The sequence below is a fragment of the Fundulus heteroclitus genome, chromosome 14 (assembly GCF_011125445.2).
Source record: "Fundulus heteroclitus isolate FHET01 chromosome 14, MU-UCD_Fhet_4.1, whole genome shotgun sequence".
Classification (NCBI taxonomy): domain Eukaryota; kingdom Metazoa; phylum Chordata; class Actinopteri; order Cyprinodontiformes; family Fundulidae; genus Fundulus; species Fundulus heteroclitus.
In genome coordinates this window covers 14,684,469-14,699,527 of record NC_046374.1, presented here as the reverse complement: position 1 = coordinate 14,699,527, position 15,059 = coordinate 14,684,469, and the positions used below count along the sequence as shown (strand labels likewise).

Sequence of the window (15,059 nt, the reverse complement as noted above, 5' to 3'; positions counted from 1 at the left end):
TGATGACGCTCTGCCTCACATCACTGCTCGTTGGGTGTAGTGTTCGGTGGGCAGGGGGTCCCAAACTTTCCAGTCTGTGACTCCCAAAGTAACAATGTCAGAGACTGGTGACCCTCTTTTGGTGGGTGGGATTTTTTTCTTTTTCTTTGGAGGTGGTGAGAATAAAGTCATTAAATTATGAGAATAAAGTTGCAGAATTATGAGAATAAAGTAGCATTTTATAAGAACTTTTACCAAAAAAAAGCCCAGCCTGTGTAAAATGAGGAATGTTGGGCACTTTGTAAAGTTATACTCTGGTTCACATAAAAAAAATGCAAAATCTTTTTAGCACATCAGCATCAAATCATCTCACGATCCCATTTTGAGAACCCCTATTTTACTGGGCGGGGGCGGTCAGGGTAGGTACTTCCTTGAGGGGGCGGGTAATCGATGCTCTACCTGTTATGAACCATTCATTGTCCAGAACAGGGAGGGGCTGCTCCTCAGAGAGCTGAAATTACAAGATATACTCAAACATGCATGAATCAAGTAAAATACCACTTTAGGCATAGTTTTGATGCAGGAATAGCATCATAACATAATTAAAAGCTCAAAAAAGTAGATTTTGCATTATATAGGCCCTTTATAAAATCATTAATTTTACGTGATATGCCTTGCTACAGTAAAAAAATATGTAAAACTGTATAAATAATAATAATAATAAGACAAGGACATACAGTATTTTCACTGAACGCACAATACTGCTTTCCCTCTCTGTACTGTAGTCAGCAACAAGAGGTATTGATTTTTACATTTATTGGGTTTGTTGTCTGTTTTTAGAGGACTTTACACCCCAGTGGAATTGCATAAACAGCGGTATAAAGAATACCTTTATGTAGGCTGCCAAGAAAGTATGAGACTTTGGAAAAGCTTTGACTTTAGGTCAAATGGCAGCTTAGATTTTGCCCTCGTTCTTTGAAGCCTTAACTCTCCCATCACCATTTGACCTCAAGCGATGTCTTTTATTAATGCCCCTATTTAAAAAGAAAACCTGGTAAGGTTCAGTTCTCGTTTAAAAGGAGCGGAACAATATTTCACCCACAGTCTGACAACATAAATATTGCAGATAGTTTCTTCTGTTTTGTTCTGCCAATGGCCATCACAGCTCGCTTCCATTCATCAAAAAGCGAATCCATTTCCTCACAGTAGGAAAGGACTTCCTATGTCGTGGTTGAAAATGGGTTCGCTTGTGGGTTTTAAGCCTGCGCTACCACCATAAAACATCCCAGCGGAGCGCATGGTGAATTTGGAGGAGGCTGTAAATCATGTGCATGTGCATGCAGGTATAAGAGAAGTATGTTCCTACAGACAGGGAAATTCCAGATGTAAGCGCATTAGGAGAGGTTGGTGAGAAAGAAACGAGTAAAAGTTGGGGGAAATTAGAGTTGATACACGTCATCATTCAAAGCAGACAACCGTGTTTTATATAAAACATCAAAGATTGTGTCAGCTATTTTTTTTGACAAAAAAGTCTTATTTGCATCTGTAAGTAAATAGTTTTGGTCCTAATAGCAGCAGAGGCATCACAGTTTTGACTCCAGAGTCAAATCCAACATAGCTGCCCACAGCACTGACGTAGCTCCCATTAAATTTCCACATCTTTAATTGAAAATCTTTTATGTTGGTTCAGGTTTTTTTAAGAGGGGGAAAAAAATGTCCTGTCTGGATGAAAAGCACCTTTGCATCTCGTGGATGTTGCTTAGTTTGAATCGTGTCTCATGAGACTTATGAGTGAGGTTATTTCCTGTCAGAAAGTTTATGTTGAAGTTTTATGGGAACAATATTGTTCCTTATATTATTGCCAATTCCAGTGTATGCATTCCAGTAAAATGATTTTCCTTTATTACAAAGCCTTAAAAGATGGCGATTCTCAGATGTTACCAGTTGGTGGTTGTTTGATTTTTATCTACCAATAAGCTTGTTATGATAAACTCTAATTATGGTGAAACACAACAACTTAATCACAGTTTTTTTTGCTTAACGTTACTTGTTTTCACCACCAGACCTGCCAACAGGGAGCTACATCCAGGAGGACCTCTCGCTCTGCTCCTCCCTGTGCGATGAGGGCGAGGATTGCTGCGACGTGATGGCCAGCTGCAAGTGTGGCACTCACACCGGACAATACGACTGCATCTGTGAGAAGGGTTACTACGGCAAGGGTCTGAAGCACGAATGTACAGGTGAAGAACTCCTCCCGTCTCTGACCGCGACATTTGTTGAGTCGTTCATGCTAACAGCTTTTCCATTTTCAGGCTGTCTTTGTCGTCATTCTCCTTTTGCTTCTTTTTGCTCGTCAGATAGAACAGATGAGGGCAAAGAGCGATCAAATCCAGACTAAAGTGCTCAGATTAACCTGAGCTTCTAGGGTAGGAGTGTCAAGCTCCTCCAGTCCTCGAGGTCTGGTGTCTTTTAGACGTGTCCCTGGTCCAACACGCCTGAATCAGGCTGAATTAGCTCGTCAGTCTGCAGTCAGGTTCTCCAGAGTCCTGCTGATGTCCTGATTATTTGATGAGTTGGACCAGGCACACGTAAAAGTTTGATACCCCTGATCCTAGAGGCTTTAGTATTCATTTATATAGTATATTATACTCAAGCCTGCTAGCTATGCTAGTGTATAGCGGCAGGCAAAAGTACTGGAGGTGATCTCCTTTTATCACATTAGTCACAAAAGTGTACTTTGTTTGGTTCTTTATGTGATAGACACACAAAAGTTAGTGTGTAGTTGTTAAATATAATGAAAAGGATCCACATTACTGATTATTTTATATAATTTTTGACATTTAATAATCTAAAAAGTGTTCCCTGAATTTGTATTCAGCCTCCCCTGAGTCCCAGCTGTAATGGATAACTATTGACTCAGAGGGGTGTCCATACTTTGGGCATGCTGAGTTTGGGTTATCTCTACCACCTTTGCATTTCCAGAGATTGTAATTTTCCTTATTAATTTTTCACATTCACTCAGATTTGACGGAGTGGTTTTGTGCCGTTTTATTAAAGATTCTCATTTCTCAGGGAACGTTTACTGGGTCGGTCTGGCGTATGAATATACTTCGATCTTGCAGCTCTGGCTGAATGCCGTTGTCCAGCTTTGTCCTTTTTCTGGGTTGTCTTGCATTTAGTCCTTCTGTCTTTCCATCAACTCTGAAAAGCTTCGGTGCCAATGCCAAATAAAAGGCGTATTCACAGCGCCGCCATATCTCACTGTTGTCTTCAGGGTGATGTGTAGCTAGTTTTCACCACAAACAGTGCTTTTGCAATAAGAAAGGTCCAATTGTGGACTCATCTGACCATAGCACATACATGTTTGTTCTTTACATGGCGTAGCACAAACGTTAAACAGGACTTCTTCTGGTTTATTTTGAACAATGGCTTCATTCTTACCCTTCTTTCACAAACCCCAGATTTGGTAAATGAAGACCAACGGCCGTCCTGTTGACAAATTCTCCCACCTGAGCTCTCTGCAGTTCCTCCAGAGTTACCATGGGCCTCTTGGCTTCGTCTCTGACTAAGACTCTTCTCACCGAGCCTTTCAGTCTGTCTTGTTAGGTTCAGGACTGTGCCGTAATCTTTCCTTTTTCAGATGAGGGATTGAACAGAGCTCCATGAGACGCACCAGGCTTTTGATAAAAGTGTAAAATCAGGCTTTGTGTTGCTGCTGAGAGTGGATGTTAAATAAGCAGCCTGTCGGTATGAGGTGTCCACAGACCAGATTATGTTTGAACTGATCTGGAGAAACGATACGCTGATGTTTTTGGGTTATTTGATGTTCCGGGACACATTGGCCTCTGCTCACCTCTGACTCTGATTCCCAGCAGGACTCATCCCAATCTGTTCTCCTACACTCAGCTTCCTCCTCTAAATCACAGCCTAGACAATAACTTCTTTGCTTTCTAAATTCACCCAAAAGAGACTGCTGTCATTTCAAAACTTTTTATTGCTTCGTTTACCACTTAGATTTCATACAGAGCCGTTTCTGAACTAAAGCATCTGTTTCATGTGCTGCCAGACGGCTCTGGCTCTTAAGGCCTCTACTCCTTCCTACTGGTTATTTATAGAGCCAATGTTCAGGGACATCATATTTAAGGACTCCACTCATTATTTTAGATAAAAGGCAGTTATGATTATAGTAGAGACTGGCGTGTGCAGTTGTGTGTGATCACGACCTCCTGTACATGAGCACATTGATATGACGTTCAAAGACAAACCACAGTTTGCAACTTTTGGTATATTTCATTGATCCATAAAGTGTAAATGTAATGTTGGTTTATTTCTTCAGATTGTTGGTATAAAAAGCAAAAACTATATAAACTCTTGTATCAAGTACACCTTTAGTTGAGTTAAGGCTGGTTCACACTGCAGGATTTTTGCCCCGATCTCGGCGTGGCTCTTAGGATAATCTTAAGAGACATTCCTGCGGTGTGGTGTGTTAATAGTGATCTGGTTCAGGACCGCTCCGACCTTAAATCGGGGAAATTCAACATGTTGGATTGTTTCGTCCCGATATCCCAGCGTGTGTGGTGTCCCCCGAGGACAAACGAGCACGTAACCTGTTGAATGTGACGTGTAGCCATTCAGAAAGCGAGGTGTCACATTTGATCCTAGGAGGTTTTCGCAAGATTTCCCGACTGACATCTGAATTATCCAGAGGGAAATGTGTTGGTGTGTGTGTTGTGTTGTGCTTGCCCTCTAACCCGACAACACACACTGTACGATCAAACCGGTTCTATCTACGTTTTTTATTGTTACGTGTGGTGTCGCTCAGGCTTTGAAAATCTTACTGCGTGAACTGGCCTTTACTTTTTTACATATTAAGCAAAACCATTACCTCTAACTCTGTCACCTTGCCTGGTTTACTTTACCTCATTTATTTCACAGGCAGATAATCTTATTTTTCAATGTTGTATTTTTTTTCTAGAAAAGGCTAATAGTCACTGAAAATAGTCAAAGAAAACGTAGTCGCTTTACTGCATTAATATTTCAACACTGCAGGGAGTAAAACATTTGTTACCGCGTAAAGTTTACGCACGGTTTGACTGTTTCTGGTTCGGTAATCTTCACTTTTCCCAGTGTACCGTCTCTGCCAAGTGATTTCTAAGGGTTAATGTGTCGTTTTTACTGAACGTGCAATCGGCAAACCCGCCAAGGATTAAAGCCGTCTGAGAGCGTTGGAGAGCAGAACGGCTAACAGATGCACCGGCTGCTCTCTGTGCCTGTGTTTACAGAAACTAATCGCTGCGTTAAGCTTCATTCATTGAGACAGCTCACCCATCTTAAAAAAGAGACGTGTGTGTGAGAGAGATGGGGGGGGGGGATGTAAGGATGTAATGACTTACTATTATCCACTCATGTCTCCTCTCCACATTTAACTTTAAGAAAAGTTAAAGAGATAAAACTCAAGTTTATTAAGTGAAACTGAGAGCAGCCCGAGGAAATGGACTCGCAAAAGCAAAGCGCTAAGGAAAGGGCATCTGGATCACAACGCACACTTCCATAATTCTCATCAGATGTTGCCAAGACTGGAGCCTCAGCAGCGTATTAATCGGTTTTAATAGTTTAATTAATGTCGGGCTTTAGAGTTGACCCAGACGGAGAGAAGACGCAGCGAGGCCCTTTCACAACAACTCGGGGATTCTTCCTCTGGCTTTTTCACGATCGGCCGTAAAGCAGATCTGATGGGAGAGGAGTGGGTTATTTGGTTGCTTGATTGTCTTTAAACTCCTTTCATGTTAAAGAGCTGACATAAACCCTCAACCCCAGCCGGTGTTGATGTACGAGTCTCCATAGATACTGTTTGTAATCATCGGCAAGCTTTGGTGTCATTAACTGATCTGAATCACCCTCATATATGTTTTAAATGCAGAATTTATGACCTCGCACATGAGTTGTGAGGCTGTCTTAGAAATAAGAGGCTCCAAAGCCAATTAGATACGCAGGAGCACGTAGTTAAAAATGCAAGATGCAACATCATTTGGCAGACTGCTGCGTCTGTTTTAATATTTATTAAATGGGCTGAGTGGTAATTGTTAGATGAATTAATGGTCTGCCTAGAGTAGATCCCTAATGGCTGCCTAATTAGAGAAAAGTGCAAAAGATGTTTGGATCACTGTGATATATAAAAGCTGGATAGTCACCGTGGAATCATAAGATTTTATAGTTTTTGCTGCTTTTTTTTTTACTAATCGTATGACTTTTAGGCTTTTTGCGCTTTGATTTAGCACGTCTCAGAGACTTTGACACATCTGAAAATAATCGGCCCAAGCCGTCAGCCTGCCAGGGGACTGTTGTTATCGCTGGCTGAAGGGTTCGGTTGGAAACAGTATCTAAATCCTCACACCAGCGCACAGCAGTGCTGTTTATGAATCTGTCGACAACCAGGGGAAACAGCCTCTTCCACCAAACACGACTGGAATCCCAGCAGATAGAAGCGAGCGATGACCCCCAGTTCCTGCATAGCTTGGCTTCGACAGGCCAGATCCGGCGTCGTCGTTTTCCCTCCGACTACCAAACGCGCGTCCTCGGTTATCTGTATCACACGGGATCAGCGGAGGAATGGGGAAGTGGGTAAACGAGAGCAAGAGGGCCGCAGAGGAGCGACATGTTTTCCTCCTGTCACACATTCTGACTTATCAGCCTCTTCTGTAGCTGAGGAGGATGACAGGAGCTCTGGACTTTGTTAGCGTGGCTCAGCAGAGGCTTGTTCTCCTCGAGAGAAATGGACGGAGACGGGGAATGAAAGGGAGAGATAAGCACAGCAGGACGGCGTGGAGGAAATACATTTAAGAAATAAAAACAAAGCACGGTTAGGAGTTTACAATGTCTTTTATTTTGGGTTGTCAGGAAATCATCAGATTTATACACTGCAAAAACGGAACTAAAAATAAGTACAATTTTCTTGAAATGAGTGTATTTGTCCTTGATTTGAGCAGGTAAATAAGATTATCTGACAATGGAATGAGTATTTTGACCCCTAAAATAAGATAATTAGATATTCTGCCCTCTAAATAAGATGATGGAGATGAGTTGTTCCTATTTTAAGTGCAAAAATCTCATTCCATTGGCAAATCATCTTATTTACCTTCTCAAATTAAGGACAAATACACACATTTCAAGAAAATTTGACTTATTTTTAGTTTCGTTTTTGCAATGAGGATGTCCTGATGTTAAACCTCTCCAATTTCTATATGGCTCCATTCTCGCTGCTCTTTCACAGAACATGATAAATACACACTAATTGTAGTTTTTTCCCCCCATCCAAGCATCTTATACCCACGCTGTCATCTGTTAACCTTTTAACCCGCAGTTTATTAAAATCAGGGTTTTGTAACCTCAACTTAGTGAAGTGCTGCTGAATACAAAGATCAGGTGTGATTTAAAACTTTTGCACAATACGGTTTAGCTCAGGGGTCACCAACTTTTTTGAAACAGGGACCTGCTTCACTGCTACCGTGTCGTATGAAGGACTACCTCTACTGACCTTTGAAACTACAAGAGACCAAGCTCACCTTAACTTTACGCAATATAAATATGTTTTAAATGCTTTTGTCATTTTTAAATCTATGTAAATACAAGTATGATTAAAAAGTAAAAGCAGCTGAATAAAATAGCATTTCAAATGCAGCTGACTGGAGGGTTGTGCTATGTTTTAAAACAGGCACAGGGGGGCACCCCATGTGGTCCTTAGGGGGCTACCTGGTGCCATGTTGGTGATCCCTGGTTCAGATGAACATACCACGCGATCACTTTTGACATGAAAAAGGCTGGTTCTAATCGGGGAAATATATGAGAACGTGGTTTTGCTCAAAATCATTAGGAGATGCTTGTTGGATGAGCCTGAATAAAGAGCTGTGTTTGTAAACATTTTTCAGGTCTGAGGTCACTGCTGTGTTCTCCTCCGGGTAGATTGTGTTTCCCCGGATCCCCGACGGATGCGTGCGGCTTGGAAACGAAGAGAGAGAGAGAGACGCTTGGACTATTTATGCCTTTTCGGGATATTGACTGCTGACTGGAATGCGGTTATTGCAGCCAAAGCGAGTCTTTGGCTAAGACACGAAATAGCACCGTGTTTACATTAGCAAAGTTAATGAAACCCTCTTGATCCCTTGAGGAGACGCGTGGCAGCATCCAGCTTTGACCCGACCCAGCGCATATCAGCGTCTAAACCATGGATGGGCTCTGTCGTCTAGAGTCATCAGCCCAGTAAATATTTGTGCTCTTAATGCGAGCGATCAACAGATTTCTAGAGGAGGAGGCCCAAAAAGTGAGTAAAACGAGTGGATGCTACGTCGTTTTTGATCTGCCTCCGCTCTTTTTTACCCCTGATACTTTTTTTGCCGTAACTTTCAGCGCGTAGCCGAAAGCCAAAAGCAGAGAAATCCACCGAGGATGCGTGTTTTCGCGAAAGGAATGCGGCCAATCTCCATGCGTCACGAGTTATCGCGGCTCTTGGACGCTGTGCAGCTCAAGTCACTTTGTACTGTCACACTAATGCCTGCTTACAGGGTTGTACGCTACGCAGATACCAGCCTCTGCCGATAAGTGCCGCCTCAAGTTGCCGGCGCGCTGGCACACATTTGAATGTCCCGCCTTCAAAGGGTCTGACAGAAACCAGATAGACGTGCGGAGTCCGTTTGGATCAGACGAGACAATGAACAGAATCGGTACCTGGGGAGCTCCTACAAGTCGATCTAGTTTACCTGCGCATCTTCTTCAGACTAAAATAGCAGAGAGAACCAGTTAGAGAGTCCAGTGTTTAGACCGAAGAGAAACAAGTGCTAAATGAATCTGCTCAGGGAAGGATAAAGCCTTTATTAGTTATATAGAAATAATCTGATAAATGATCTCCATATGCAACATTTTAAACATTTAGAGTGTATAAAATATTATCTTCCTGCATTTGTTTCCACAATGCTTAATCTGTCCAGTAAAAACACGGGTTGACTGAACCTCATGACAGCTGGCATTGAACCTCTTTAAATGCCTCGCTGTCTCGCCTGCTTGGCAGCACTTCGTTTTCTTTTCTGGGCTACAATCATACACAAACTGCTCATGCAATAAGATCACTCAAACCTAATTCTTAGAGATCTACTTGTTTTAAGTCTTTTTAACAGATTAGACGAGCTGCTTGAGTCTGGTAACTGTTGGCCTATGCGACGACACTTTGCAAAATCCCCTCGTCTTATCTCCACTTATCTGGGATCATTTTGTGGAGGCGACGGGTTAAGGAGGGAAACTCAGACATTGCTCTCCCCAGAAACACTCACTCTCATTCTGGGGCAGGGGCGGTTCTAGACAGGGGCCAACAGGGGCCCATGCCCCTGTACAAATGGTCCTGGCCCCTGTTATGGCCCCTGTACTAAAGACATGATGTTAAATAAACTTCTCATAATTATTTGCAATGGCAAAGAAACCATAACTGATTGGTTACTTTGACCAATTTTATTTTTTACCTATACAGTTTTACTCTTAGAAGGATTTAAAAATTAAGATGTTTCACGTTTAGCTTTAGCCGTATTGAGCAGGGGGCAAAGTTTTCAAATGCTAGATCAGGGGTCTGAAACCTGCAGTTCCAGAGCCACAAGTGGCTCACTTAATATTATTACACAGTTAAATATTGCCATTTTATTGTTTAATTTTTTTGTTCTGTGCCCCTGTGAAAAAACACTGGCCCCACCTTGGCCCCCCTGGTAAATTTGGTCTAGAACTGCCACTGTTCTGGGGGGATCCCAAGAGTTCCCAGGGTGAAGGGATGTGTAGTCCTGTGAGTTCAGGGTCTTCTCCGGGTCCTTTCAAAGTCTCCCTTGGGAGAAATTTGCCTCGGATACAAGGATCAGCTGCATCGTGCTACATCTTAAATTTTCCCAGTGGGATATGCCCAGGAAACGCCTACAGGGAGGCATCCTGACCCAACAGGGCTGACTGCTTTTGATGTGGAGGAGCGCTATCTCTGCCCCTAAAGCTCATCCCTACGGTGGAGCCTAGATACTAAACAGAGGAAGCTCATTTCAGTCTCTCGTGTCCAGGATCCCGTCCCGTCCAGAGCCGTTATCCAGATCTGAATGCCCACATGTGGGGGTCCGGCAGTAGTTGGATTAGCGAATCCACAGTCCTGTTATTCAGCTCGGCTATTGCTTTACCATGTCTTGCCAGAGTGTTGCACATTGCACATTATCCCAGATACAAACACAAGCCTTATTTTGAAACATCTGAAATGCGAAGGTCAGCCAGATGAATCATAAAAGTCAAATAAAAGGACTCTGTTAACCAAAGTTTGGCATGTGTCTGAATTATTGTTGGCCTCACGCTTTCCCTAAAGGTTTAAACCAGACTTTTCTTTAGCTGAGTTGTTTGTCCCTAAATATTTTTTCAAACTAAATTCATACCAGGAAAAAAAAGCTAATTTGGTTTAAAAAACAAAAAAATACATAAACTCTTTTGTAAAGACTCTCTATTTCCTTTTTGTGCATGAAATGTTTTCCCTCCGGCATCCACAACCAGACTGTCTGCTCCTGTCCAATTTCTTATTCCTCTGTGTCTCTGTGGTGAGAATTAAAAGCCAAGATTGCTCAACATGAATTCCTGCTCATTTTGGTCTCGGGGTCAAACGCCTGGGATTTCCTGACAACAACCCAAGGAGGGTTTATTATGCTCACACTCCCCCATTAATTGCTGGAGCTGACCGGAGGCAGGTTTAGGCTGGTGTTTTTCTGTAGAGGGGAAAAAAAAAAAAGTGGAAAAAAAAAAAAAAACGAAAGTGGGAGGGCAGGTCTTTCAAACAGAGACGTGCATCTTTGGATGAAAAGAGCTCGGTGGATGAATGTTGTGACTGTGGTTCTGTGGTGGGAGAGCGGACGCTTCTTCCTCCTAAAGCTCTTTCAGGGCAGCAGGAAGTTTTACGGTAAACGGTTGAGCTTCTAGTTTTGAAACACAAGAGCATCATTATCAGAGGACTGGATACATGCACCGACATGGCTTCTAATTTTATCATGCTGTTATAGTCATTTAAACAGTACACAATATTTTTTAGCTTTTTTTTTTTTTTTCGGGTGAACCTATTACCGTTGCTACTTTTTGTAGAACCGACTGTAATGACTGAAATTTTGGCCTGTTTTTCTTTGCTCTGTCGGATTGCGTGTGTCCACATCCTTGTTGTGTTTCCTACATGGCTTGTGGAAAACTGCAGACAGGATGTCTTAGTTTTCTTCCAACAACGACTGTCTTCTGGCCACTCCTGCATAAAGGTCACTGCTGTGGCCCATTAGTCCTGCCAACAGATTGTTCCAGCTGAGGTCAGGATCTCTGCAGCTCCTCCAGAGTTACCAGGGGCTGATTGATGCTCTCTTAGCCCAGCGTGCCAGTTTAGATGGACAGCCATGTCTTGGTAGGTTGTGCCATACTCATTTCTGGTGTCAGATAATGGATTAAGCAGTCCTCTGTGAGATGTTCAGCGTGTGAGATATTTATGTCTTATAGCTGATCTGTCAGCTTTGTTCCTTGTTCTCCAATGTTTTCTACTAAACTTGAGGATAAGTAACACACAAGTGGAGTCTAATTGTTAATTTTATTTAGTGGCATCAGAGGGAAGGGGCTGAATGTAAATGCATGTCAGATTTATATTTATATAAAACGTTAACCACGTATCCTTATCGTTCTGCTTCATTTTTGCGTAGATGTAACTTTGTGTTAACCTGACCCTAGCCAGATGACTTTCGCTCCGCCTAGCTCCACTCATCCATCTGGGACTTCTCCATAGGAATTGCCTTTATTAAAGGCTGGGCCTTATCAAAAATCCTTGCATATGATTGGATAAGCCACTTGTCTGTCATCTTTATCGACGTGCTATTTCAACCAGTCACACCAAAGCTAATCCGTGACGCTGATGAGACCGACGCAGGAAAAAACAAAACTTTTTTTTAATGTGTTTACGGCTCTAGAGGCACGCGTTTTATTGACAGTGAGCTGACAGGAAGAGGGGGGAAGACAGGCGGCAAAGCGCCGCGGGTCGGAGTCGATCACAGGCCGACCGCGTTGAGGACTAAAGGCCTCCTAACATGGTTCACGCTAACCGCTCCGCCGCAGGTGTGCCCCGGAAAACATAACGTGCCAAATCCGGTCTGGAGAAGGGCGAAAACATGGTTTCCTCCAACAAAAGCCTTCAGAGGCGTTCTCTGATGTTCTTTTAATGAAACAATATTAAGTAGATTGGACAACACAAAAGAAATAGCAGCATCAATGTTAACTCTTGCTTCCTCGACGAACCGCCATTGCTATCAAAACAGTCTCACGTCATCTATGAAACTCCAGCCCTGCGTCCTGATTGGCTGGACAATAAAATTGGTTGGAGAAATCACTCTCTATGGGCGATGTCCCAGATGGATGTGAGTGATATCAATCTGGCTAGGGTCAGGTTAACTTTGTTTTCCTCTGTCAAAACGAAGTCCAATAACAGATAATTAAGGTTTTGATGGTAACATGCCAAAATGTGGAATAGGTTCAAAAGGTAGGAATGCGCTCACATTTTCCTCGTTCATATTTTAGTCTCTGTCTTCCTCTTTTCCCCAAATTAAACAGCTCGGTCTGTAAAACCCGTTAAATGGGACCTACTCCTGCAGTGTCTGTAGTCCTGGGATGCTGTAAGGAATATTAAGCATCTCTTCCTGAGGATGCTGCTTGTGATAAAACAAACGAACAGAAGAGTGGTGAAAGAATAAGGAAACATAAAAAGGAACGTAATCAGACCTTACCATGCAGGAGAGGGTGAAAAACAAGACGCCAGGAAACATCAACAGGAGTGAAGCCAAACCTTTCTGTGTTACCACTCCTTTACATCCCTCCCTATTTCTTCTTCTCTGCCGATCTTGCTTGATTTGCTCGTGTCTTACGCGGCCTCTGTCTTTCCTAACCCCCAACCTAGCACCTCCTTGATCATTTAAATTAAAATACAAGAATATATATGTTGTATTTTCCAACATTTTGCTAATTTTTAGCTAAATTTGTTGTCACGTTTATTGCAAAAAGTATAAAAGCAACATTTTCTAATAAATTAAAGGTGTAGTGGATTGCTATGTTTACATGGACATAAGTAATTGGAAAAGGGTGCCACTTGGAGTAAAAACGTGTCAAATAAGCACAGCAGTCGGAACATGGTGATCGGATTAAGGAGTGAATGAGGCGGATGTTTAATACGACGATGTTGAACAGTGTCCATCTAAACACCCGTTCAGATCATGTCATTCGCACGGAGCCAGACTGCCGTGACCACACGCGTCCCCATGTCTCACGTCCTGCAACGCAGAAAGACCAACATCATGTGTTGCTGAGCCTGTAGCTTTATTAGCAGGCGGCGTAACATTTGGCTGCTCGGAAGACACCGAACGAGCATACTTTAGCGATTATATACGTAATTGTTGGTTTTATGTGTTTGTTTGAATGATTGCTCAATAAAGTTAAACAAAAAAACTTCAGATTTTTCTAAAGTGCAGATGGAAGCACAACTTCTTCTGTGGTTTTTAGAGAAATTTGAGAATTCTGCGCATCTCAGAGGGCTTTTATGCTGAATAAAGCCTGTAAATAAACGTCATGATTGGATTTTTTTGCTCATTTAAACCATGTGTTTGGATAATTTTTTTTTATTTTCAATTCAAGCACATTTGAATCTGATCAAGGAATTTTGCACATGTAAACATAGTTACTGTTATATTAAGCTCTTTTTTTTAAAGACTGTCCTCCTTAAGTTCAGCCTGTTCATCCTTGACTCTCATCTGTCCGGATTTTTCTCACTGACCCTCTTGTGTGCTTCCACCTTTTTTTAGCCCATGCTCGAGTGTTTGGGAGTGATCTTTCGGCCGAAGCGTCTTTATTGGGAGGACGAAGAGGGACACGAACCCATTAAGGGCCATAAGTTAATGATAGAGAAAGTCCACAGCTGTTGTGGGTTTTTCTTATTCCGGGAAGAGAAACGTTTGCTTCGCTAGTGCTGTCTTTAAACGCCAGTCGACAGAAAGAGCTCTTGTTCATTTTGAATCTTTAGGTTTATCTTATAGTTGTGTGGAAAAAAAGAGCACATCCCTGTATTCAGTTCTCTTTTTCAAAAATTTTTCACATATAAAAAATAACTTGATTTACTTGAACTTAAAAAACAAAATGCTGTTTTGCTCACTAAACACTAAACTATCAACAAAAATGTATTTATTTTACAGAGGGAAACGTTAGGACACCCTGAAGTTTACCGTTTTGTCGCTAAACTGCAAGGATCGTTCAGGCAAATGGGGTCCAATTTTTTTAGAAACCTTAAAATATCAAATAGCCTTAAACAACAAAACGCCATTGAAGTGGATAGGATGATGGAGAAATAAATGGATGAAATGCCAGCTACATACAGTGCTTTGAAGAAAAGATTAAAATCAGCTTTAGAGCTACCACATCTCATGTCAGAAAGCCAAGCAGGAGAGGGTGGACGTAGAGACCAGTGAAAACAAGGATCACAGAGTAAATCACCATATAAAGACAAGTCCAACTTGCTCATGGCCAGTTAATTAAGTGCATTTTATAAACAGCAGCTGGTTGCTATTTAACTTTTTGTTTTGGTTCTCATAGAAGCAGTCGACAACTACTTAGTTTTCTCAAGCGGCTCCTGACTTTACCTTCGTTAAAAAAATCACAGCGCGTTTAATTGAGCTGTTGCTTGTCTCGCCTACGTGTTGTTTGCCTACATATAGGCTGAGCAACCTGAGTCGAAACAGTAAGTGTCTGAGGAATTTGCTGAAACGGTGACACGGCAATTTAAAAGGCTATGAAAAACGGCTCGTCTCGTTTAAACATGTCGGCGTTAAGCTTTCGAGCGTCGTGCCGTGTCGGTCCAAGCGCACAGGAATCATGCAGCGTCCCCTCTATTACAGCATTTCTCAGCACACGGACATCTGTAATCAGGCGGACCAGCTCGGAGAGCAACCTGTGTTTGTACAGTTGTTTAGCGGTTTGCCCCCATCTTCCAGGGATTTTCAGGATCCCTGGAGCCTCTAATA

At 42.3% G+C, this 15,059-nt stretch overlaps 1 protein-coding gene across 3 annotated transcripts in view; it reads left to right on the top strand.

Annotated features, from left to right (window-relative positions):
* svep1 (sushi, von Willebrand factor type A, EGF and pentraxin domain containing 1) overlaps nt 1-15,059 on the top strand; it is a 121,345-nt gene that overhangs the window by 33,755 nt on the left and 72,531 nt on the right. For all 3 annotated transcript variants that reach the window (XM_036146347.1, XM_036146346.1, XM_036146345.1), the window contains exon 3: nt 2,043-2,219. In XM_036146347.1, the coding sequence (XP_036002240.1) occupies nt 2,043-2,219 (177 nt within the window). The remainder of the gene's footprint in view (nt 1-2,042; nt 2,220-15,059) is intronic.